We start from the raw sequence: 27,053 nt of genomic DNA on the forward strand, positions 1-27,053 counted from the left end.
GTCACTACATTCCAGTCAGTCTCTGACCTCAACCACTCTAATGAGCTCATCACTAGCACTAGCCCAGGCCCAGTAATGCTTTTCCTTTGCTCAGTTTAGCTAATAAATCCATTAGTGCAATCTACCTGCCTCATGTCTTGTAATACCAGCAACTGGGCTACATGGAACTCCTGTTCAGCACAGTCACCACCGTACACAAGGAACATTGTGTGGAAAGTCAGACACTTGGCTTTAAACCTCTAAACCAAACACATTTAAAACTTACTATCTCCCTTTGGCTCCTTGAAGTTCACTGGACTTCATCTGTCTTCCTTAGAAGCAGACTTGCACCATCACAAGGATGATTAAAGCACTTATCCCAGGACTCAGGCTCCCCAATACCCACAGTGAGGCCTTGCAGTCAGTCATATTCTTTGTTGCCACCTGTAGGTCATGGTGTGAACAGATGGTATTTCACACCATCAAGTTTTCCTATAAAGTTCTGCAGCACCTCAAGCCAAATGTTACAAGCACCTTGTGCAACACACAAAAAAGACAGCACTTTTGAAAGTACTTGAGACACTTTACAAAATAATGGAAAACTAATTTGTGTCCCAATCCTCACAGGTAACTTTCTGATTCTATTCCAAAGGGTAAAAGTAAAGTCATTTGCCTAACTGCATACAGAGCCAAGGGAGCACTGCACAACTTGAAATGCATCTGTAAGCAGTAAAAAGCTGCAGCACAGATCTAATCAAACCTCTGAGAAAGGACTGCAGAAAGCCACTGCCTCTTCCTTACTCCTCAGGGAGTTAAGTGGTCAAAGTAAAAATAGCCAGCACAGCTCCTTGCTGAGTCTGCCTTTGCCTTCAAAGCTAATGTGATAACCCTGTCCACTAAGGGCAGGAGGTGCAAGGATACTTTTTACGGACACTGTACTCTTGCCTAGTCTCACTAATCTGTGATGGAGTGAACTGTCACTGATGCAGAACTCACTGGTGAACAGAATGGTAAATGCACCTTTAAAAAATACATGAAGCAGATAGCACACAAGCTGGGATTTATCACCCTACAATTGCAGGGCTGCAAATAGGTTATTGTTGCAGTGACCAAGGTATGAAATTACTGCCAGGGTCAAAACTATCACATGAATTCAAGTTACACACATGTTGTAGTGAGACTGTTACCATCCCAAATTTGGAAGCCATTAAAGAATCTGCTTTCTGGAAGTTAAATCACTTTTAGGAAGTTACACCTGTGGAGTCCTCATATGCAGGCCTAGGTTTTAAGGCCTTAAGTACCACTTTGGCTTGTCAGTCCCTCTCTGAAATGTGGATAATAATGTAGAGTTCTAACAATGAGACTCCGTAAGAGAAAACAGTTCTCTGAAGAGATGAATGTTTAATTCCATTTAACTGACATTCGTACATATAGAAACTGAGAGCTATCCCTCGTTTGGAGGAAATTCAGCCTTAAAAAATCCTACCATGGATTTTATAGGAAGCCACTCACTTCAGACATGAAACCAGCCAATAAGTCTGAGGCATCTGCTTCTGCTCAGTAAGACTATAATGGTATGGATACTCCTGTCAGCATGAAAGCAGGGTAGGTCAAACTACAAAACAAACAATTCCTTGCAGTCTCCAGAAAACAAAAAAAACCATCACAATCTAAACCTATTCTGTCAGCTCCTAATAAAAATCACAGCAGAGATTTTAGCATGGAGCAGATCTTCCAAAAGGAATCAGAAATGGATGCAACTACTAGACAATAGCCTTTGGTACAATAATAACAAAATTTCATTGAATAAATTACCAACTCAGGTGGAGTTTCCTATGAGTACAGTTGCTAAGGAGCACTGTCTAGTTCACCTCTATTAAATACATTGTTAGGTCAAGAGAAAACCCAACATTCCTGCTTTTTTTAAAGAAAAGTTTATTTAATCATAATGCAAAATGCTTAATTTCAAAGGAAATATTTGTGCTCTCATTACAAACAATTAAATCAGTGAATTAACTTTTAACTGCTAGAAATTACTCTTAGTTACCTTTCACTAGGAATAAGTCCATTTTAAAATTCTTTTTCCTAACTATTAATAGCCTTTTGAACTTATCACGCTATGAACACTGATCTCTTCTTTCCCTTCCACTGAGTGACAAAATTCAGAACGAATCCACTGTGTTTAGAACTAACCCCGACTGTCAACCTGAATGCCTGTATCTGGACTGAGTATCTGCATCTGAGTTTGCAAAGAGCAAGCGTTTATTCTAAGTACGGTATTTATAATAGTATTATAATTTATAATATAATAGTTTCCTCCTGTGTGAGCAGGAAAACACGGACATGGCAAGATAAGAATAAACAAGAAAGGAGACTAGAAAAAAGTATGCTGCATTTCTCAGGGGCAGGTCTACAGAAGGTTCATAGCCAAACTTTTTGGGGGGGGCCTATTGATTTAAGTCCAGCTGCATAGTCACCCACTTTAGGCACCTTTGAAGGTAAATAAAAAATGCCACACTGACCAACAGTGCATGGTGCAGGTACCTGTAAGCTCAGGGTGAAGGAATGATCTGTTAAGCAGGAAGCAGTCTGGCCCATCAGTGTGGCACTGTGTCCCTGCTGGCTAATCCCCTTCACAGGCCAGGTTTGGTGCTCTGCAGGCACAAACAGGCAGTGGGACTCTACAGAATATCGTCTGCACTGCCCTGCATAGATACCATGCGACATACTGGCTTGCCCGGGCTTCCATAAAAAACACCTCACTGCATGAAGAATGTGTAATTCAGGGTCTGATGAATCTGTTACCTTCCTTAACCGCAGAAGTGTTCAGAATGTTCACAAGCTTTACATGATTTCACACTACAGTACTGTCTGTGGACATGCAATCCCATCTTCTGAGTTGTGTTCTTCAGCACTCTTCCCTTTCCATATCCTATGTCCTTCTGGCCCAGCTACAGCATGCCACCCACACTGAGATTTATGAAGAGATGCAATCTAGGAGGTTTGTGCTGGGGGATGCTGACTCAGGCACTGCACAGCTTCAATTTCTCCTTTACAGAACAACAAGTGTTTTATACAAGGGTTCAGTGCCAGAAAGAAATGAGTAAATAATAAATGGATGAAAATAAAAAACAAATAAGTAATAAAAACCCCAGTGCTTTCATACAGACCTTCTTTTTTTCCTATATTCTCCATCCATTTATTTTTTTAAATAAACTTCTACAAAAGGATTTCTTATTTCCCTTCAAATCTTTAGGGGTTCTTGTGAGTCCAAAAGTAAATGTGCTTAATTACTTGCTTAACTGGTACCAAGAGGAAAACGTCAACTATTTTGCTTTACTGAGTGTTTAATACTTGGTAAAGCAAAATAGTTGACATTTTGCTCTTTTATTATAAAGCAACACTAGCTATGTAGACAGTAAGAGCTGTTTCCAAGAAATCTGTTAACAAATTCAGTACCTTACAGACAGAAATACCACTCCCTGGGAAGAGGGGAAAAAATTATGTCAAGGTGAACAGGCCTGTGTATAAATAAAAATAAGTTGGAAGGTTTATTGTTTAAAAAGGAGGGAAGAAGCAATTTCAAAGTACAAAATTCAAGTGTTCGTCCTCTTGCTTCTGATTTCTCATTATAATTTTTAACCTACAGGGAAAACCAGGATGCTGTCAGTACACTGTGTAAAGAAGCCAAATGATTCTGTAGTTTAACTACACCTAGCTGAGAGGTTTATCTGTGCTGGCACTACAGATTGCAAAGGTTCCTCCTGCCTAGCCCCTGCAGACTCCTCCCTTGCCTTTAAGCAGAAGTACCAATAGGAAAATTCTATTTTCTAGAGGAAAAACTCTAACATTCCACTTAAAGCCCATCAAACCAATTAGCTTGACCGAGTATTAGTCACCACTATTAAGCTAATTGTAGCTGAGAGGGACTTCAAAGCCTGCAGGAGGAAGACCAATTTGTCAGATCCACACAAGGAAAGGAAACCTCCTAGAATAAACAGCTACTGAATGTTAAGAAATTAATTTCCTTCACTGAGACTCTGCCCATATAGATTCCACTAACTTGGGGTCACCTTCCAGCACTCCCAACTCACAGGGTAACATATAAAAGATTTAAAGATAAGTAACTAAATAAGGAACATGTAGAACAGCTCTGGAGCATGAGCAACAGGCACAGGAGAAACACAGTGGACTCCTTGCCTCAGGTACGGAAATACTCGTAGTTAATGCTTGGCTAAAGCACTGCCAAGACTCAGCCATTCATTAGTAACAAATTTTAATGTTCTGAATGATTCATTTGAAGAATTTCTAGAAAAGTTACTGCCAGGCTTTCCACAACTCTTTCCAGTGAAACAAAGAATTGACTGATCTGATTAAAAAAAAAAAAAAGAAATCTATATAAAATATGACATGTGGGTCGTGATATATCCTACGTTTAATGGCGGCTGTAAAGATAGAAATGGAAGGGTCTGATGGGTTAATTCAAGCTGGAGTTCAGTATCATTACAGTAAATTCAGCAGGACAGTCTACATAATTTCAGTGAGCTACAAGAACCTTAATTAACTCTCTAATTTTGCTGGCTGAATGATACCCACCACAAAGACAATTTCTGCAAAGCAGCAAAGTCAGATTGACACTGGACAAGGAGCATACAGCTCACAGACTGGTAATGATGTCAGTAAAATTCTCTAATTGGCAAAAGCAAGAATGAATCAATGATCTTAAGCATTTCTAAATGATGGAGGAGAAAAACAAACTTTTTTTGTGCAGAGATTTGATCAAAAAAAGCAAATAGAGCTTTAGCTGTACCTGACAGGGAGTTGATTCATTTGAACAAGAGAAAGTACTCTTAGAAATCTATACACAGCAGTGTTCCTGAGACCACATATTTTGATTTGATTTTGACCACATAATTTGATTTTAGACAACAATTTCTTGTATTTCTGAAGAACAATTTCCTCAATATTCTATTATCTAGGAGAGGTGTAGAATTAGCTCTTGATTCTGGAAACTTCAAGACCTCCCAGCTGGTGTGGACCACTGCCCAAGGGCTGACAACCAGTGCTGACTGCCCCACAAAGGAGCTATCCTTACAGTCCCATCATGTTCCATCCTCTCTAAGAAATCAATTTACACTTAGGAGGAAAGATACTGAGAAAAAAATACAACACTGGATGATTTCAGAGTTAAAACAGCCCAGTAGACTACTCCAGCACTGAGTGATCAGCCAGTCAGGAGCATATAATAAAGAACTTAATTCTACAATTTGCAATTAGAGCTCTGACTAAGCTAATTTTCTAATACAACTCAGCAGTAACTTTATGGAGACACTTGCTCTATCTATATTATTCCTCTCTGGAATCACAGGAAGATTCTGCAAGCCAGTCAAACCATCCATAACTACACATACTACACCTCAGATCCATTGTACAAAATGAAATAAACAAAAATATCAATCTTTTAAGTAAATTTACAGACTATGGCTTAGTTCACTCTGTAATATTCTGGCAACCTCATGATGTTGCGCTAGTGGTATAAATGCTACTTGGACAGTGAAACTATAGTAATTTCCATCAAAAGCAAAGCCATACGTCTCATAAACTCAGACAAATTACACAATAGATAAAAGCAGTGAAAACAAAAATTCTCACTGGTTTTCCAGTCAAACCAGTTAGAATAAAAAAACTATTTATGCATTACGGTTGCAAACAATATATATGGGCAACATATCTTCTCTTTAACATAAGTTACACACCCCTCCATGTACAATACACAAGTTTGTGAAAATGCCATAATTGCCTTTGAAATGGACCTTTCCACAAACTCAAAACTTACAAGTCTGATAATTTCCAACAAAATGTATTGGAGCAACTAATGTTGTTTCTAACTGTTTCTCTTGGTTACAAATGTACTGGAAAGCTTTGCACAAGTCTGCGTAACTCTTTCTTATTAGGGGGTTGTTTTCCTCAGTGTGTGGGATGTTAACAGGTGTATTCATCATGATGTTCCACACCAAATGCTGTCTCATGTTGCTTTAGTCATCAGTTTGAGATTCAGATCCAAAATGCATAACTTCTTACCCTCTTTTGCAAATGTTTCAAGAGTCAGCTCCCAAAAGAAGTATAGCCTTCAGGACAGTGTGCCTGTGACGCCATGCCTTATGAAAACCTCATTGTCCTTTTCACACAAGCTCTAATAGAATGATTAGAAACAGCTGTTGACATATACACTATTCAGCTATGGCTGGGCTAGAAGTAAGAATAAAGCAAGAGACAAAAGCTGCTTTGCCACAGACAACTAGCAAATACACATACTTCTGTGAGCATAATGAGAGAGAGATGTGCTTTGGCAGCAACATACCCCAACAGAATTTTGTCTTTCACGTAATAAAACCAGCTGGCACAGTGCTCAGAGTCCTTGTGAGGTGAAATTAGAATCATAAACTGTCTCAAGTTGGAAAGGATCCATAAGGATCACCAAGTCCAACTCCCTGCCCCTCACACGACGACCTAACAATTAACCATATGACTGAGGTCATTGTACAGATGCTCCGTGAACTCTGACAAACTTGGTGCTGCAACCACTTCCCTGAAAAGCCTGTTCCAGTGACAAATTGCACACATATGTACTACATATCCACAGAGAATGAGGTTTGATTGCAGAGCTCACAGTAGTAATGAAGAAAAGTCCAACCAGCTGGAAAGCATGCAGCCGTGCTCTCCAGATGTACTGCAGTAATCCCTAGGGTTATTCATGCCCTTCCTGGCTGAGATACAAGAACCACTTTTCGTTATTATTTCAGCACTCATGTGCCTATAGAGTAAGTTAACTCCTCATCAGCAGGACAAAGAGAATGCACAGTGATCAGATATGATGACTTCTAGCATTCTGTGAACTTTTACACAACAAATAAAGTTCCGAGTTTATTTTAGCCTTCAAATTCTGCCATGGCTAAGCAGCAGGAAGATTATGCCTTGTTCTAGAAAAGACACTGTCCACTTATTTTATGGCAACAACTGACTCAATATTGGACAGCCTGTCTCTGCCCCATTCGCACTAGCATGGCCTGTGATGAGCTAAATGCTGCGAGCATAGGCGGGGTTTATTTGAATATAAATACAAAAAAACAGCTGTCATTGCTAGGCTGTAGTATGCTGTGTTAACAGCCTGACTTGTTAATGGTTTCCTGAGTAAGACAGGAAATCTTCTTAATGCATGGAAATAACAGAAACAAACAAAAAGTCTGATTAAAGCAAGCTGGTCCCTGGAAAATGTAACATACCTAAGAATATAAGAAACACCCAAGCATAAAATGACACAATTGAATTTTAGTAGTGGACCTCATCTCATTAAGGAACAGCTTCGTTTTTAGCCCAACAATGAAGTATCAGCCAGGTAATGAACACAACCTACAGAAAAAACAAGAAAAATCCAAAAGCATGAACAAGTTCAAAACAACACTTAAAGCCTTCTCACCTCTCCACCCTTAAACAGGTACCTTTTCTGTTCTAGACCCAAGTCCTGCACAGTTACTGCTGCATACAGAACCCAGGGGTTTTTCAGCAATACAAAGGTCTAAGAAGGCAAGGAGAAATGCTTTGTAAGTTTTCTAATTCTACGAGAACTTTCAGGAAGATTTTATTATACTAGAGAAGAAAAATGGCATGATGAATTGTAAGGTGTAATAAAGAGGTATTCTCCTTTATATTCTTCTGCAGATACTTAGTGAGGTGAACCTCAATAATGTCATAACTAATAACTGGCCAGACCCAGGGTCTCTTTCAGGATATGCAATAATCTTATGAACTAAGCACAGGCAAAATACCCTCCACTAACTCAGGAGTACACATCTTACATTCATTAGCTTTTCCTGGCTTTGAGGTCAGCTGGTTCACTGCGCCTATGCTCATTGATGAAGATGAAAACCAGACATGAATATATCCACTACGTGTGTTACGAAACTCTGTATTGCTGCCATTCAAATTGGGTTACCAGTACCCTGAATTATCTGAACAACAGAGAAAGAATGGCTTTAGGTACATATCAGAAGTTACTGATTGCCTCCCTAGCTGCTTCTTCACCTCCTGAGTACTATAATACTACTTCCACCCTCTCATTCTGAGACAGCAGGATAGCTTGGAAAATGATCAGGACAGAAACAATGCAATTTCTCTAGACTGACAATTCCTTGATTGTGAAGAAAATTAAAAAAATAATATAAGACAACATAATTTTTTTCTATAAATTACCTTGCTGCTACATAGTAACTACAAGAGTGCAAAGGTGCAGGAAGGCTCAACAATCTTGGTGGTGTAAGGACTTTCCTGCAAAGGTCTCTTTATAAGGACACAGTACTATAACTTAGATTGGAAGTGACCACGGAATGTCTCTAGTCCAACATCCTGAATATAAAACTTGCTTCTTTCAAATTTCTTTGCCCCCTGTACTTCCACCATGCACAGCTGGGAAGTGCCTGGCTCCAGGCAGTGGCTCTCAACAGGCACTCTCTGTAGGTACGGGCAGCTGTTGTTAGGTCCCACCAGAGAAGCCATCCTTCTCCAGGCTGAACAGAGCTCCCAGCCTCTCCTCTCAGGGCCTGTGCTCCAGCCCCCATGTCTGCTGGTGATCCTACGCTGAACTCACTCCACTTTACTGATGTTTTTCCTATAGTGAGGACCTCAAACCAAACAAAAAGCAAAATCTGGGAGTGGTTTCAGACATGATAAGAAGGGAATAATAACTTTCTCCACCCTTTGCACCACTACGTTATTCACATGGCCCAGGATGTCACCGGCCTCTTCTGATTCCAGAGCACACAGCTTCTCAGACAAATATCCCCCAGGATGCTGGCCTGTCTCTGCAGAGCTGCTGCTCAGTTCCTCTGCTGCACTCTGCATCATGGCAGGGCTCTGCCTACCTGAGGGCATGGTTTGTCATTGCTGAATTTCATTAGGCCTTTGCCATCCACTCCTGCCAGTCGTCCAGGTTCCCCTGACTGTATCAAGAACAGTGCAGCCAGCAGGGCCAGGGCAGCCATCATCCTCCTGTATTACTCCTGGTGAGGCTGTAGCTGCGTACTATGTCAATTTTTATGTCATTCACTTCAAAAAGGACTTGGAGGTTCTGGAATATGTCCAGAGAAGGGCAACAAGGTTCATGACGGATCTAGTAAGATCTAGTAAACATGTAATATAAGGAATTTCTGAGGCATCTGCATTTGTTTAGTGTATAGAAAAAGAGGGTCAGGGGAAACTCTCTACAATTTCTCTTCAAGGAGGTTGTTATTTGGTGGGGGTTGGTCTCTTCTACTGTGGCTACAGTGAGAGGACAAAGGAAATGGCCTTAAGCTAGAAAGGGGATATTCAGATTAGATACCAGAAAAAATTTTTCATTGTTATAGTGGTCAGGCACTGAAATAGGTTGCCCATGGAAGTGGTGGAGTCAATATCCCTGTGTATGTTCAAGAGGCATCTAGATCTGGAGGTGGGTTTAGTGGCAACAGTGGCAGGCAGTGCCAGGTGAGTGATTGGACTGGATGCTCTTGTAGGTCTCTTCCAACTTTAACAATTCCATGACTGCTGGCTCTGCTCTCCAGCACATCAACAGGCACCGCACAATTTGGTGTCATCTACAAACTGGGTTTGAGTGTTCTCCATCTCCCCCTTCAGACCACTGACAAATACGTGCATAGGTCACAGAACAGACCTCTGCAGTACCCCACTTTTTACCATTTCATTAACCAATTGCCTGTGAGTCTGAGCATCAAACCAGACTTTTACCAACCTAGATCTCCACCCATTGAAACATAAAGTTCCTGGATACAGAAATAACATGGGACTGCTAAAATGGCAGTAAATGACATCTACCATCTTAACACCATCAACAGATTCCATCATTTTATCAGCCAGGCAATCGGTTTGGTTACATACTATTTATTCTAGTAGCTCCCTAATGATGCCATTTAGATTGGGATTGCCAAACTCACACTAGTTTTCCTTTGCTCTCTCGCAAACTGTTCTGTATATTTTAAAGACTGAAAATTAATAAGTGCTCTTTTTGGTTGTAGGACTTGTCTGGGAAGGGAAAGGAAAAAAGTAGACAAGTACATGACAGTGCTCATAGAAAAAATACAGAAAGATGAAGAAAGTATAGTATGCCACAGGTATAGACAGTTACTACAGAATCAAAGAATTGTTGATGTTGGAAAGACTTTCCGCCACAAAAGGAAACAGGAGACAATGTTTCTTCTCCTTCAAAATCAATACAATAATTCAATTGATTATTACTTAAAATAAGATCTGGTCTAACAGGACTCTCAATCTTCTTCAAACAATTTTAAGTTCCCTGGCCCTGCCAGTCTCACAGTGACCTTCAAAACACACAGGATGTAAACAACAATTTACTGTCCCCTTAATTTCTAAACAACCTAAGAAGATTATACTTTAATACACCCTAGAAGCAGAATTTTAAACACACTGTTTTGAAATTCTGAGCCAGAGAAATTTTCTTTTAAATCAGCAGGAAGCATTCTCCATGAAGGTCAACCATTGACATTAAAATCCTTTGATGGGAGAGGCTGCTCTTGGGTTGATACCAGCTGTGCTTTCCAGCCTGGGCAAAACAAAACATGTTCAGACATGCTGATATACCAAAGAGCCTTTCTAAGTTGAAGCATATAATAAGATTGCATAAAACCTGAAAGAAAAGGGGTCTTTAACTTTTAAGTAGTCACAAAATCTTCTGTAACTCACTGGATACAAAATTCCTCAGATTGTTTTAATTAAAACACTTTTGGACTTTTTACCAGGAGATTTGTAGGAATTCCTGCTGTTTATTCATAGCTGTGTATTTTCTGAGATATTAGACACGTGGCACTAAGAATATGTGACTTTGTGTTACCTGCCATCAATCTATTGCACACTACAAGTGTTGCTCCAGGCATTTTGCAAAACATTTCTTTTTCTCAGGTAGTTTTTCAAATGCAGCAGATTAAGCTTAGACAAAAGTCTGTTTGTGAGAACTACAAATACACATACTTCTAAATAGAAGTCAATCAAGGTTACAAAACATATTTATTTCTCACCAAGCACCAAATCTTTATCTCTCTAAGTCTGGCTGACAAACTGACTTCACTCTCAGCCAAAGATTAAGCTGGAAACAGAGCACTGCATAGTTTTCAACTCATATTTTCTCTTACATGAAGAAAGCTTTCAAATCGCCTTTATGTATTCAGTCCTGCAAGCTTCACATTGCACAACCAATGAACCTGCTCATTTTAAGCTAAGCAGCTATAGCAGTCCAGTCCATGCACAGGCCAGAATCAAGCTACCTTTGTGTAAAAGTAAGAGCTGTGTGTTGTGTCAGGATGCTCTGCAGCCTGCCATTCCCAACAGGGAACAGCTGCCTTCAGGCCCAGACCTGGGCATGGAATCCCTCTCAGACCCTAAAGCTAAGTTGTGTGCCAAGTAAAAGCCATGGGATTGCCATATCAATATTCTACTGATATTTCACAGGACGGGACACCAACATGTTTTCTGTCCTTTTCTTCACGAGCAGCCACTGAAAAACACAAGATTCATTCTCTCCTGTAAATGTCAAGAATATGCAATAGATCATATGCTCATTTTTATCTTTCACTGAAAAAGCATTTGAGTATCCAACTGCCATTGTCCTGTACAGTGTTGAGAATAAACATTTACCCCATACATATTTAAAATGTAGCCTGTCATGACTACAGCATGTTTGGACCAGTGTGGGCTAGGATAATGAAACACTGGATGGTCAAGCATATGGTGGGTTTGCAACAGTCAAATATGCAACACTACAGTAAAGCATAACAAATCCACCATCAAAAAAAAACCAAAGACCAAGACAACTCCCTAAGGATATCTTTGAAAATGTCTGCAATGATAAATCACCTCCACTGCTTAAAAAACCTTCAGTGACAAAAGGATAGCAGCTAGATTACAAGAACATTGTAGAAATCAGACCAAGAGGCACAGCTAAAGAAAGAACATCAGTGCCTTGTAATGATAGCTGGTTTTTCCTCCACAAGTCTTCTCAAACATGTCGTATCTGTGCAAATAAAACATTTAGCTGTAGAACATATCTGAAAGCTGTTACAGAAAAAAACCTATCATTTTACTATATATACAAGTATACAAAGGATTTATATGGACATTTTTAATATCACAGTGTTACTCTAGAAGTTACAAATCCTAAACACCTTCCAATCACAGTGGTCCCCAACTTTATATTACACTTCAAACATGTTAAATTACATTCATGAAGGTTTTATGCAGTTGTCCTTCTGCAGCATTCCAGAACACAAATTGTCCTTCTGCTTTATCTAATTTAAAAACTGCTTATATGTGACATGCACTTAGTTTGACAGAGGTGTCTTAAAAAATTCACAGTGAGCCTATTTCAGAAAAGAGGGAGTGAGACTGAATTATCATGCTGAAGAAAGATAAAAGGAGGAAGGTTATGGCTGGCAAAACTTGAACAAAGCACAGTCACAAAGTGAAGGCAGTATGAACCATGCAGAAAGACATATTTATGACATGGAGAAGCCTTTATGTTGAAAAAATCCCTTAAACTCAATAGTAAAGGGTGTCCATGTAGGAAAAAAGAAATAGAAAGTACCTATACTGCTTCTGGCACACAATTTTTCAGATTACTGACAACATAGAAGAAATGCACAAGAAAAGACAGACCAAAAAAACCATGCAGGATTTGCATGTTAAGAATTCAAGCAAATAATGACGAAGGCACAAGTGGGATGTGGTGTGTTGTGGCCTGAGGTACATATTTGAAGAAAAAGGAGACACTGAATGGGAAGGAAGTGGGATAAGAGGAACGGGGGAAAATATGGAAATGTGAAAGGTAAGAGAGAGCACGAGATAGATGAAAATAAAGGCAGTGTTTAGAGAAAGAAGAAATCAAAGATGTAAGAACAAGAAGGAGGGAGGGAGGGAGGGAGGGTGGGTTGGACTTCATGATCTTATTGGTCTTTTCCAACCTAAATGTTTCTATGACATAAGCAAAGCTTCTTGGCCTGCTTCAGAGAAAATGGACCACACTCTAAACCGCAACGTTACTTGCTATCAGGGGCAGCCTCCTTAAGGCAGATTGGTTAGAGCTCATAGCATCTCTGCCCTCCATGTCAACAGGAGGTAAACAAGCCAGAACACTTATTGTCACCACAGCCCCCCTCAGAAGCTGTCTCTAGATGATCAGACAACAAAGACAATCAGCAGACAGAACACTGATGTGTGGAAGTTGCATTAGGAGACAGGCTCCCAGATGTAAAGTGGCAGGGTACAGCACAGTAAGGTGCTTAGCCTCGCCCAGGCCAAGTGTAATGAAAGCACTTACATGCTGTTGAAAGAACCTTGCCGTAGAAACAACCTATCAGATTCTAGTCTAAGAATACAGTATTCTCTTAGAAACCTTTTTCTCTAGTACCATCTTGACTGCTTTTTATACACACACCCAACTTCTTATTTCCTGCAGAAACAATTTTTATTCACCCTTGTGATTCTCATTTTGTACACTGTTAGCTAACATCTCAGTATTTCATTTCCTTTCCTGTTATGCAGGCATCAGATAAATCAGAATACAAAGATATGAAACAAGAATAGTTTTTTGAACAGGGAATACAGGTTCCCAAAACAAAAAGAAAACCAGCCTATGAGTACATATTGCCAGAGAATTGAAGTCTGGAGACATACTGCCACAATCCTGTTGATGTTGGAGCATATTAAAGCAGATGTTTCCTGTCAAGGGTTATCCTCTCCCTACAGTCCATACCAGTATATTCCAGCAGTCACTTCAAGCAAATACAAGCAACACTGGTTAAGTATTTTGAGTGAATTCTCTTGTAATTCACTGCTCCATTTGTTAATGCCATATTTCTAAGCAACATTTAGAGTCTTTTCGATTATTGCTTCCTTCTTTTTAAGTTTAATAATGCCCTTTGAAAAAGTCTTAAGCAACACATCACGCACACAAGTGGAAAAGGAACAGCCAAATCCCTAAGTTAATGTGCATAATTTTTCTTTAATAGAGCTAAGGAAAAGTTCCAGTTCCAGGCTAAACTGTGGCCACACAATATGGACACACCATACAAAGAGGCAGTTTTCATTTGCTGTCTAGCATACACTTCAGGAAAGATCTCTATGACCTCCGAAGACAGAAGCCAAGTGGGCAGGAATTGATCCAGTTCTCCCAGAGGAGAGCCATGCTTATTACCAAGCAGGCCAAAGCTCAGTGACCTCCAAGGAAGTTCCAGGCGTGTGTGATACTTCTTAGACTGTTCTAATCCATGCAGGCAGCCCACACCCACCCACCCAGGGACAGATAAGGACCTACTGAGAGTTTAGGGGACAGGATTAAAGGGAGAGCAGTAACTGGAGACATTACAGCCTGACGGTCTGCCACAGGCCACCTGACCAGGCAGACCAAATGGATAAAGGCCTCTACAAACAGACAGGAGCAGCCTCACCTTCACAGGCCCTGGTGCTCATGGGGGCTTTCAATCACCCTGGTATCTGCTGAACGGACAACACAGAAGGGCATTTGCAATCCAGGAGTTCCTAGAGTGCATGGATGAATTTATTTTTTTTCCTCCAAGTGACAGGGGAGCTCACAAGGAGACATCCTAATGATCTCACCACAACAAGGAGCTGGTGTGGAACGTGAAGTGCACTGACCATGAAATGCAAGATCCTCAGGGCAGGGAGGAGAGCACACAGCAAGCCCACTAGCCTGGACTTCAGAAGAGCAGATCCTCTTCAAGGATCTGCTCGATAGAGTGCCATGGGACAAAGCCCAGGAGGAAAGAAGGGCCTAAGAAAGCTGGGAAACATTCAAGGATCACCTCCTACAGGCTTGACAGAGATGCATCCCAATGAAGAGGAAGTAATGCGAAAACACCAGGAAGCCTGTGTGAGTGAACAAGTTGTTCCTGGACAAACTTAAACACAAGAAGAAAGCCTAGAGAGGGTAGAAGCAGGGGCAGGTAGCCTGTGAGGAATACAGATTAATTGTCCAAATAGCTGGAGATAATGCTAGGAAAGCTAAAACCCTGACAGAATTAAATCCGGCCAGGGATGTTAAAAGCAACAAGAATAGTTTCTATAGGTACACTGGTGATTAAAGGAAGACTAGGAAAATGTGGACTCTTTCCAGAAAGAAACAGGAGACCTGGTTACTGAGGACATGGAGAAGGCTGAGGAAGTCAGTGGCAGCTTTGCCTCAGTCCTTACCAGCCACAGTGCTCCAGCCACACTGCCTGAGTTGCACAACCAGCCGAAGGCATCCCTGCCCATGGCAGGGGCTTTGGAACCACATGATCTCTGTGAAAACTGCACGGTCTACACTGAACTACATGACAACATGGAGCTCCTAAGTCTTCAAGAAAACAAGAAGAACCACAAAGCAAAATAAAAAAATAAATTAATTAAGTGTCCTGGATACAGACTAAAAACTTCATAACAATAAATATTTGTAAGAATGGAAGGGAAAATACTTAAATCCTTCCATCATTATCAGTTGCTCAGTTTTATTTAATAATCAGGCTTAGTTCCACAAAACTAAATAAGGCAGTAATCACCATGAAACAATCTTTGTGCCAGAAGGTCAAGTAAACATTGCAAAGAATATAATTCAAACGGTCACAGAGCATTGATGGGGACTTGAGTTCATGCTTTCTGACATATTTATCAAACTTTATGGAAAGCAGACAGAAAAACATGTTTAAATGTCACTGTTTCTTCAGCTCTTACAGAAATGCAGATATGGTGTTAACATACGAAATGAATTCTACTTATATCATATTTCAATATAACAATAAGGAGATTTTTTGACTGCTGAACAGAATAAACAAAACACACCAAATACTGACCTAACAGTATCTCCTTAAACTAGACCATCTACCCACAAGTAAAGAATATATCCCCAAAGACTCTGTCAATCATTAGAGGAAGCTGCAAGCTCTGAATTTAGTAACACCTCAAAACTTCCTGAATAGGCAAACAGTAGATACAGCAATCAACCTTTCCACACAACCTACCTTTCGCTTTAAAATTACTATTTCCTGATAAGACACACTTAAGGGAAGCAGCGGATCACTCTTGTCATAGTAAAGCTATGCAGCCAGATGAATTGAGACACAATTGATTTAGCCAAAGCTTTTCCAAACAGAATATATTAATGCAATAAAAGAAACCATCTTGTCTTGATATTTACAGTAAACTCAGGCCTGGATGAAACTTCTTCAAAATTCAGCTGCTAACACAAGATGCTCATATTTCCTCAGTCTAAGGAGAGTTTTGATTTTTTTGTATTGAATTATTACTTCATCTTTTTTAAAATTCCACAACTTTCATAAAAAGGTCTGCCAGATTAGGCTGTAAACCATTATTTACTAATAAAGAAAAATAAAGTTTTACGGGAGAATAGAGTGAAATATTGGTACATGAGATTTACCAATTTACTTCCTCTCTAAACTGAATTAAACTCTTTTATTGCAAGTAAAAATAGGAAAAATTAGTCTAGGTTTTGACAACCAAAATCTTGTCAAAACCAGTTTAAAAAATAAAGCACATAAAGACTGGGAAAATTTGAAGCTCTTATCAAAAGACTTCACAATTTTGGAATTTCTATGTAATAAAAAGTAGAGATAACTAATATAATGACAAGGTGATACAAATAAATATTTCATCTTACTTGTCCAGAGCTGTGCTGGTAGGCATGCTCCTGCCAAATCCTCGGACACCCATCTGACAAAAGTAGGGAATGCAAGACAGATGGGCAGCAATTATAGCCAGCGAATCTGATGCATTAACAAAGAAACCATTTTGGCCAAGGATCATGTAGCGGTCCTGGAGAAGAAAACAAATTTAAAATAGCATCCTAAATTCCATGTATTGAGGACACTTCATTTCTTTTCCTAGATCCACTGGAGGTAGAGAGAAAAAGTGCAGCCTTTGGGTAATTCACATATCTGTCTGGGCAGAAAAATTTAGTGGAATCATCCTGGCATGTTTATAATCTCACTACCACACCATCACGCCCTCCTGCCTTGCAAATCAAAGCTCCAGATCAACTTCTAGCTTCTGCCTCCTACGTGTCACTTCAGCAGCTCTGTTTCCGCCAAGAGAATGCTTGTGTAGGAGAATCTTTTTGCCAATGGCACACACTATTATGGGAGTAGGAGAGTGTTTTGTGTTTACTGAGAATTGAAAACAGCTTTTGTTCTTCAGAACCTTTTAATCTTTCTCCCACCTTGTCAGGGCAGAAAGTTATTTTGTAATACATTGCTTTTTATTATGGTGACAATGCAACATTAAAAAATTAAAATAAACAGAGGTTATCACTCAGTGATTTGTTTAGCTAAAAAGTGCTTTGTTTAGCTAAAAAGCCCTTAATTCATGATGCTAACCAAAAAGGACTTAATGTTATTACTGTTTACTGTGACAAGTCTGTATAATCTATATGCTGCATGCTCCTAACCAAGGAAAAAAGTGTTACACCAGCACAAGACAAAACCAGCCTGATACTCAAATAATTCTCATCCTGCCTTCAAATTCTGCTTGATTTTCAGTCATTTGCAGAGAAAAATTACAACATGTGTCTGATTTATGGGTTGCAAATGTTACCATCTGTACCTAAAAGTAATACCACTTTCAGCTTCAATGGGTTACTGAAAACCAGATAAATTATACTTACACATCCCATATCTGACCCCAGACAAAATAACAACTACGGTGGAACCTCAGGACAGATCTAAATACTTACTCCATCAGCATCAAAAGCTGCTCCAAATCCATACTCGCCACCTTTCATAGCCTCCAGCAAGGCAGTTGCATATGTTAAATTTGGATCAGGAGGCTGTCCACCAAAATCCTCCAGTGGAATACAGTTGATGGCAGAATTTGCAGGAGCTCCCAATTCATCACACAAGATTCTTCTCACATAGGGTCCCATAACTGTGAAAACAGAAATCTGCCATGCAATCACAAAAGCATATGCTTGACATTCAGATTTTTTACAGCACTGTGGACACTGCATACAAAATATAATTTTAGCAATTCTATGCATCTGTCCTTGCAACAACCCCCAAAGTATTATTTCACCGAGGAATATGTGATTGTCCTCAAAGTAAATAACTAATCAGTACGAAAATAATCAATTCAACGTGAACATCAAAATGGTGAAAGACACAGAGGTTTTTTTAAGTAAAGAAATTATCATTCACATAAAGGAGGTTTTCTCACTAAAATAAATAATAAAAACCCACTATTCTATGTGTTTAAATAACACATAATAGCAAGGAAAGTTAACACTAGGTGAATACCTATGGGAAATACACCTATCTTAAGATTCCAATTCATGTGAAAATTGCAATAGATTTGTCCACTAAAGAATTTTACTACATTTTAGTTTCCACCATGCAGAGAATAAATTAAAATTTTCTCGAAACTAACTCCAAAATACTTCTTTGTTTTGTTAAAGATATGACCAACTACAGCCTCATGCTGTTACATACCATAATTATTACCTGCATTTGGTGACTGAAAGGTCACTACCTGAGCACTCTGCATCCCTGATCCAGGTGTGAACAGGTCACTCAGAGGCTAAAAATGCATGGGTGACTGCTCTCCCTTTCTACCACCTTACTCCTAAATCTTGCTAATTGGAGCAGCAGAGACCTGAGATAAAACTGTGTGAGTGAAACCTCTCTCCATGAAAATGTAGATGTTAATCTACAGCCATAAAAATACATTCCACTTGTATACAATTAATCTACCTGTACTTTAAATTGTAGATACCCATCTCTCCACCAAAATGCAAGGTCATAAAGCCAATTCTGTGCCACCTTGCAAATAAAGTAAACAAGCTAAGTCCTTTAAAATGTTTGTGATGCATCAGTTTTTCTAACCCTAAACAGACTATGCATCTTTTTACAACATGTAAAAATTCTGAACATGAGAGCTCCAAGGAATTTTAGTAACATCTCTCCAGTATAGTACACGACAAGGGGCAGTGCCTTCCTCACTGCTCCCTCTGCACTGCTAAAGGACAGCATCTGCCTTTTTGACACAGTCTGGCAAAACTGGGTGTTCAGAACTATCACACTGTTCTAGATAAAATGCTTTACAGAAGTTTTCTAAGTCGGTCCAGCTCCTTTTATGGGTCTGTTTTTGTAATACCATTAAAGAATGAAACCTGGTTTGCTTGACATAATCTGTTTTCCATAAGATAATGCTGAACAGTCTTACTCACGCTCCTATCCTTCAACTCATTATCTGCAGCAATCCTTATTTATATATTCATAATGTAGCCTAAAATAGATCTTATCCTGGTTTGTGTTTCCCCAAGTGATACAGCTTATAATTTTTTACTACCAGTACATCATTGATCCCTTTGCTGTCTTCTATGACACTTTCAACTTGTCTGCAGTACTCCGAAATTTGCTCACTTTTAGCATTAGTGAGACAGAGCTAACTCTTTAATTTATTTATTCAGACTTTACTAGTTTTATACCATTTATAATTTCCTCTTAGTAGAGACTGCCTTGTAACCTCCTCAGTCACTGGACACTTCATCACCCTGTCACGGCAAGATTACCTCACCCTGCTTGTTTCCAATGCAGAAAGAAAACTTTTATTGGACACATATGTCCTTACTTATTTATCAAGTAAGATAAATCTCTTTGCTTGGTAAGAAATATAACCCGTAACTAAGACTGCCTTTGTTGTTAGTATAAGGTTCAAATCCTTCCTTATTACCCTTAGCTTCTATTACATAAAAGTCCAACATTTATATGCTGTATGTTATTGGGAAACCATTGCAGTATACAACTTTTATTGGGAAGTTATTTCAGTGTACCTACTGAAATTCTGTCCCAATAGCACTTAAGTCCATACCTCCATTCATGGCATCAATCCTTATTTTAATCTGATTGGGTCCAGTCAGCAAATTTCTGATGGCACTGAAGTCAAAAATACTTCGAAGGAGATTGAGGTAGATTTCCACGGAATCCACAATTTCCACTAGAAAAATCACACCAAAAAGGTGACTACAGTTCACCCAAGTGAAGTTATTTCTTCCAGATCTCTTCCACCCAACAGAACTAAAATCAGGCCACACAATCTCACATCACACAGCTTTGCTTTGAAAAGAGGAAGAGTCTAAGGCTCCCTCTGCCTTCAGTGTGGCTATTATCAAGCTTTAAGCCTTGAAAAGATCGTTTTGCCTGCCAAAAGACTCTAGAGATAATGTAAGTTGACAGCTCCTATTTCACTGAAGACATTCACGAGTGTACCTTACATCAAAGTAAACTCTTAACAGATCGTTCATTAAACCACTGAAAAACTTTGCAAGCTAAATAGGTTTATTTTCAGAGGAAAAGGATGTTCACGGCAAGTTGACACCACTCAACTTCTACCTGATAGAAGTACCTATCTGCATGATTCCTTCAAGAGAGACATGCAATCTATTTTCTAAATTCTGGCACCAGGAATACCTGTGTTCAGTTTGTTGTAGGTGGATAACAAACTATAGTTTTGCATTGTAGATCTCATATTGATTTAGGAAAGCAACGGCTCATTGATGTTTTTGCTAAGTTCTTGATAACTTGAAATTTAAATTCGTAAAAGGAGAGCACTACAGTTTTTCTAGTTGGATGTAAAACATTAAACAAAAATGAATTAATGAAAATAAGTCTGTCATAATGAAAGTAGCAACCAAACAACTGTCAAAAGCCATGCTTCTCAGTCATCTTGGAGTTAATTACTTTTCCTGATTAAATTTAAAAGCATATGTTATACGAATGTCTTTTCATCTGGTTAAATTAGTATCTTGAAATATCTTACTTATAAGTTAAATTATTACTTAGAATCTCATTCAATTTTGCACAGAAACACTGACCTCTCACACTAATGCTCTTATTTAGAGTAACATGAAAATGAGAAACATTTTTTGAGCCTGAGAAAAACACTTATAATAGATTGTGACAATATGCTTGAAGAAACAAAAAAAGGTTCTCAAGGCTGAAAAATTATCTGTGAAACCTACTTGAAAAAGAGTCAATTCTATGCTATATGCTGAAAGTTTTAAACACTTACCAGGACTATATTATTGGTCTTCTATGCCCTGCTCCTTACAGCATTTTAGTAGGCCCTAAGCTTTACACAACTGAACAAATGTGGCAACTCTGGTGGAGCTGCTCACACATGTGAATATAAAGCACATGAAGGATTAAAGTCTAAAAATTATTTTAACTCTGGCCAAACCTCCGTTGTTCCAGCACCTCTTGATTCACAGAGGGCTGGATTCTTGTAGCCTTGATTCACAGAAGTTAGTTCATACAACTGATGAAAAAGCAGAAGTTTCAAATGCATAAGAGAGTATCTTGAATTAATTTTTCTATTATTTTCATTCTTTCTGCACCTTCAATCTGCACTGAAATCTGTGTAAACTGTATTTTTTCATGCACTTATATGCCAATTGCATTGCTTCAGTAGAGTTCCCTGATAGCTCTACTATCTCAGGTTGATGTATTTTTAGAAGATGTGATTGGAAAATGATTTTTTTTTCTTAGAAAAACATACAGAAAATCTGCAAATATTTGTATGCACTTTTATACATATTTGGGGGAGAGGAGTGTCTCTTTTTGTTTGCCTAAAAAAGCCAAACATGTTCTTTACAATAAAATAAAATACCCCAGTGAAATCCAAATTTGAAGTCTTTTTTTTAAATGAAAAATTTTATTTCTCAAAATGTAAATTGTCTCAAAATTTGAAGTTTGGGTGAAAAACAAAATGGCTTTAATTTTAGAGCATCAGGAATGCAGAAAGTTCTTGAGGCTGCACAGAGTTTTACAGTATTTGAAATATATGAAATATACACTAATTTTGAAATACTTATCAGGACCCCTAAATTTGTTTTTGACTCCTTCAAGAAAACAGCTTTGTTAAATAATTTGAAATCAATTGTAAGCATGAAAGTATTCACTATGCCTAAAATTAAACACGTGCTTAAGCAATCCCTTTACATTTGGAGTCGCTGGATGTAGAAATCCCATAACTTTTCAGAAAGAGTGAACAAAAATGAATAAACTGAGAGTCTCACTTACTCTTTTATCAATTAGTCTTCAATAAGGAAACCATTCCTAGACCAAAAAGGTTTGTGTTTATACTAGCAAGCATACATTTAGCAAAGATATTTGGCTGAAAGAGGAGGCCTGATGCACTTAAAAGTCTGTAACTCAGAGTCCTGAAATGCAAAATAAACATAATGCTTACCTGTAAATGCACACAGCATTGGAGACAAGCAAAAGGAGCTGGAAACCATGGTGCATTTAGAAAACTACGATCTAACTGCAATCACAGAAACATGGGACATGAGGTTCATGACTGGAGCACTGCAGCTGAGGGCTGCAAGCCTTTCAGAAGAGACAGGCTGGGTCTTTTCAGACAGACAGGAGGGGTGGGAGGTGTTGTGCTCAATGTTATAGAAGGGTCAGATTGTCAAGAGCTGCCTCTGATAAACAGCCATGAACAGACTGAGACCCTGTGGGTGAAAATCAAGAAGCAGATCAACATAGGGCTCTGTGGTTGGCCACCTGACATGGGGAGTCTCTTGATGAGACCTTTTGCTTTATTAAAAAAACCCAAACTCTACTCCTATTGGCAACCTCAAACTTCACTGCAATCTCTCCTCCAGGTTTCCCGGGACTGTGGCTAGCTGTTAGAATACTTCCAGCAGCTGCTTTGATCTTTCAGATGATACATGATAGACCAGCGTCATCTATCTAGCCTTCTTAAAGGTTTTTGACACTGTACCACATGGCATCACATCCAATATCTCTGAATTGCAGAGACATCTGATCTGATGGATGGACTATTCAATGGAAAAGCAGTTTGCTGGGTGGACACAGCCAGATTGTTGTGGTCAATGACTCTATGTCCAGGTGGAGACCAGTGAGGAGTGGGTTCCCTTAAGGCTCTTGGTCTTGGGACCAGTCAGTACCCTTCAATATCTTCACCAATGACATCAGCAGTGACATTGAGTGATCCTTCAGCAGGTTTGCAGATGACAAAGCTGAGCGGCGCAGCTGACACAACCGGAGAAGGAAGGGAACAAGTTTGAGAAGAGGATTTGTGAGAATCTCCTGAGGTTGCACAAGTCCAAGCAGGAACTGCTGCACCTGGGTCAGGGCAGTTCCAGACACAGGCACAGACTGGCAGAAGAACTCACCAAGAGCAGCCCTACAGAGAAGGACTTGAGGGTTCTTGGGAATGAAAAGCTGGGCATGACCCACAGCCCAGAGAGCCACACGTGTCCTGGGCTGCATCCAGAGCAGGGTGGGCACAGGGCAGGGAGGGGATTCTGCCCCTCTGCTCTGCTCTGCTGAGACCCCACCTGCAGGGCTGCATCAGCTCTGGGGTTCTCAGTACCAGAAAGACATGGACCTGTTGGAGCAAGCCCAAGGGAGTGCCACAAAGATGATCAGAGGGATGGAGAACCACTCCTAATAGGACGGGCTGAGAGATCTGGGATTGTTCAGCATGGAGAGGTTCTGAAGAGACTTACAGCTGCCTTCCAGTATCGAAAAGGCAGCTGAGAATTTTGAAACAGGCAAACCATGTTATGACAAGGGGGAAGGGTTTTAAAGTGAAGGAGAAGGGATTTAGATTAGACTTTAGGAAAAAATTCTTTATTGTGAGGGTTGTGATGTACTTGAAGAGGTTGCCCAAAGAAGCTGATGGACGCCCCATACCTGGAAGTGTTCAAGGCAAGGTTGGATGGGACTCTGAGCAACCTGCCTGGTCTAATGAAAGGTCTCCCTGCCCATGACAGCACAGTTGGAACAAGATGATTCTGAAGGTACTTTCCACCACAAACATTTTGTGATTCTATACTGTCTCTTATTTTGGTAACTTTTAGTAAGGTATCTCGAAGAACTGAAGTTCTGCTTATATAATTACCCATTATAATTCTGCAGTAGTACTAATATTTAGACTCAATGGATTTAGCATGAGTAAAAGCACACATGGATACCTCGGAAAGGTTTGAATTTGTTCTCCAGATCAAATTCTTGTCTTCCTAGGCGTGATAAATCCACTCTGAGATCAGGACAAATTGCATATTCCTCCAAGGTTTTGCTGATTTGATAGATTTTTTCTGAAACTATATCTGGAGCAGGTCCTACAACAGAAAATAATGTGATGGGTCATTTCTTTTAAATGAAGATTTCCTATTTTAAAAATGAGTGCTATAGCAAACATTTTTCTGAATATATTTGAGTTACTGTGGAATAAAAAAAAACAAAGTACTGCAGTAAATAAAGTCTGTTCTTTCCCTACAACACACGTTCAAAACATTTTTCAAAAAAATAAAACATGGAAATACACTGCATTACTCACAACATTTTGATTGACATAGAGTAAGTTATCCAGGGGCAAGAAAGATGAGGTAACCACAGTCCTATTTGTTTGGACTTATTGGTCAAGGACTGCCTTCTCTCACTCTGCAAGGAAACTCAACATAGCTATCAAAGGAAAGCCTGCTCTTCAGCAGCACGTTCTGGTGTTTCATAGACTTTCTGCAAATGCACACCTGTGAAGATCAGATAGCTTGGAGTTCCACATTATTTCATTAGAAAAAAATACCGCTTTTAGAAATCTTATCCATTTAACAGTGGTGCTGTGTTACAGTTTTCCTCCACTACCTGAATGAAACTTATCTTTGTTGAAATTCAAAATGCCTTAATTGCTTAACAATTAGCAATTACGACCTGGATTGGTTATGTCATTCAGAAACAGAAAACACATCTTTTGAGTTACTTTGATTGCTACAGCCTGAAAGATGGCTTTATTTTCAAAGATTTACTGTCAACTAAATTAAAGCTGCTGGCTTGGTGTGAAAATTACTAGATGAACTATGCCATATGCAGTGAAAAGGTTGAGTCCGAGCTGCAACTGAGTATGAATTGCAGCAAGTCCCTTTCCGGCTTATCTGACCCTGCACAGCTTATATTAAAGCTACACTTCTACTCTAAAAATTTTATGTTTTATTCCCTCTGTTGTGCTCTCTCTCCTCATCCAAAATGTCTTTGAAGGCTTTTTCAGTACGAACTTTCCATTTGTCTAGCAATGCTGCTATATGCAGTGCATTGCCATGTAAAGTAGTGTCTTCCATCTCAGATGCAGTGCACCAGATGGCCCAAATCACTACAATAAAAACCAGCCACTATACTCTTCATTTAGCTTCCAAAATGACTTCTTACTTGTCTCCATTCATTTAGCTTCCAAAATTGAATATTACTTATCTAATCCAAACCCATCCAAAGGGTGAGGATGTCATTAGCTACAGATCTTCCTTGATAGATGGATGTATTGTCTACTGATATTTCCAGCTAAGGAGATCCCACAGGTCACTCTACATTCTCTTCTACAGCTACAGAGACAAGCCATTTCTGCTTGACCTGGATCTGCAAAATAGACTGAGCAAGAATACAGAGCAGCAATAACCTTCCCTAGGAGCTTGTTGCTGTGCTTAAACACTGTCTTCAAGTCCAAACACCTTGCCTAATACTTAACTCACATTTTCTCAGCTGGAACTTAAACCAACTACTTTTCATTATGGCCCAGCTGATTAACATAAATAATTAAACCTTGTGACGTGTGTTTGAGGACTGTTTCATACATGAAGCTTACTAGTCTTTTTGAATTCTCTTTAAGGCAAAGCACACTAGACTCCAACTGTTACCCATTTATCAAGCAGATTTTAGATGCATGTGGTGTTTTAAAATTCATAGAGTGCTAATTCATCTAATGGTTCAGCTCTGGTATATGTGTGCTGTGACCCTGGCTTTCCTACTGGCTGACCTGACATAGTCCCTGTAATCCCTCTGGGATTCAAGCCTATTCTGTTTATAAAATCACACTCATTTAACCCTGCATATTTTTCAGTTACACAAGAGAGAAAGGAGAAAGCCCCCCATCTCAAGTTCTCCCACCTTCAAAATAGGGAAAGAAACATTATTTAAGCACTCTCAGTTCATTTTTTTTTTCAGATGGAAAGCACTCTACATGTGTGATATACAAGGTGTCAGCAACCTCACAGAATATTACATAAGTGTACACAAATCTATAATGTAAACCATACAGAACCTATAACATATACAGGTAAATTAGAACCCGTAACAACATAATGTGTTAGCTGTCAATTTCGGAAAACAAGACTTCAGCTATACACAAAAATTCCCTTATTCATTGGTGGAATTGCAGTGGTAAAATGGTACAACTCCCTACCTGGATAAGTTACTGCCTGGGAAAACGTAAGAAGTTTCTCGTGTGCTTTCTTCCACACAAGACAATGAGTCACACTGCTTACAGTACTTCTGAAATTACACGCTTTAAAGTAAATGCCAACACGAGCAACACAGAAATATGAAGAAAACAGAACGCCCTCATAGGCATCTTTATAAAAGGATCAGAATCGTTACAGTAATCTGGATGCCTACATAAATGACTGCAAAAACCAGACAGCAAGTTATTTATAGAAATCTTACAGCAACTCCAAAGGCTTCAATGAACACTTAATGCTTATTTTTCAGACCCATGTACACAAATACACTTATATTATTTAAAGAAAAAGAGATGCCTACATCTTTCACAGTTTTAAGAGAGTAAATAAAAACCACATAATTACAGACAGTTAGTCATCCTCACAAGCCATTTCCAGGACACCAAGATGCGATGTTGTAGTCTCTTTTTTTAAAAAAAAACCATACCTCCGTTGGAAACTTCAAACTTGACTCCAAATTCTCCTCCAGGTCCCCCAGGACTGTGGCTAGCTGTTAGGATAATTCCACCAGCGGCTTTGATCTTTCGGATGATACATGAAACAGCAGGTGTGGATAAGATCCCATTCTGTCCAATAACCAATCTGCCAATCTACATGGGAAAAACAAGCCAAAGTAGTCTGAGAAGTACTAAATTTTTGAAAATTAGTATATAAACACACACACAATAGGAATATATATACAGGATAGAAA

General features: G+C 39.2%; 1 protein-coding gene across 1 annotated transcript in view; it reads right to left on the bottom strand.

Annotated features, from left to right (window-relative positions):
- The window catches only part of PGM5 (phosphoglucomutase 5), a 78,227-nt gene that overhangs the window by 44,550 nt on the left and 6,624 nt on the right, over positions 1 to 27,053 (bottom strand). Inside the window, exons 2-6 of the mRNA XM_005488281.4 lie at positions 26,790 to 26,952; positions 24,053 to 24,199; positions 19,915 to 20,040; positions 17,783 to 17,973; positions 16,712 to 16,866 (exon numbers count right to left, since the gene is read on the bottom strand). Of these exons, the coding sequence (XP_005488338.1) occupies positions 16,712 to 16,866; positions 17,783 to 17,973; positions 19,915 to 20,040; positions 24,053 to 24,199; positions 26,790 to 26,952 (782 nt within the window). The remainder of the gene's footprint in view (positions 1 to 16,711; positions 16,867 to 17,782; positions 17,974 to 19,914; positions 20,041 to 24,052; positions 24,200 to 26,789; positions 26,953 to 27,053) is intronic.

Source organism: Zonotrichia albicollis, chromosome Z (genome assembly GCF_047830755.1).
Source record: "Zonotrichia albicollis isolate bZonAlb1 chromosome Z, bZonAlb1.hap1, whole genome shotgun sequence".
Classification (NCBI taxonomy): Eukaryota; Metazoa; Chordata; class Aves; order Passeriformes; family Passerellidae; genus Zonotrichia; species Zonotrichia albicollis.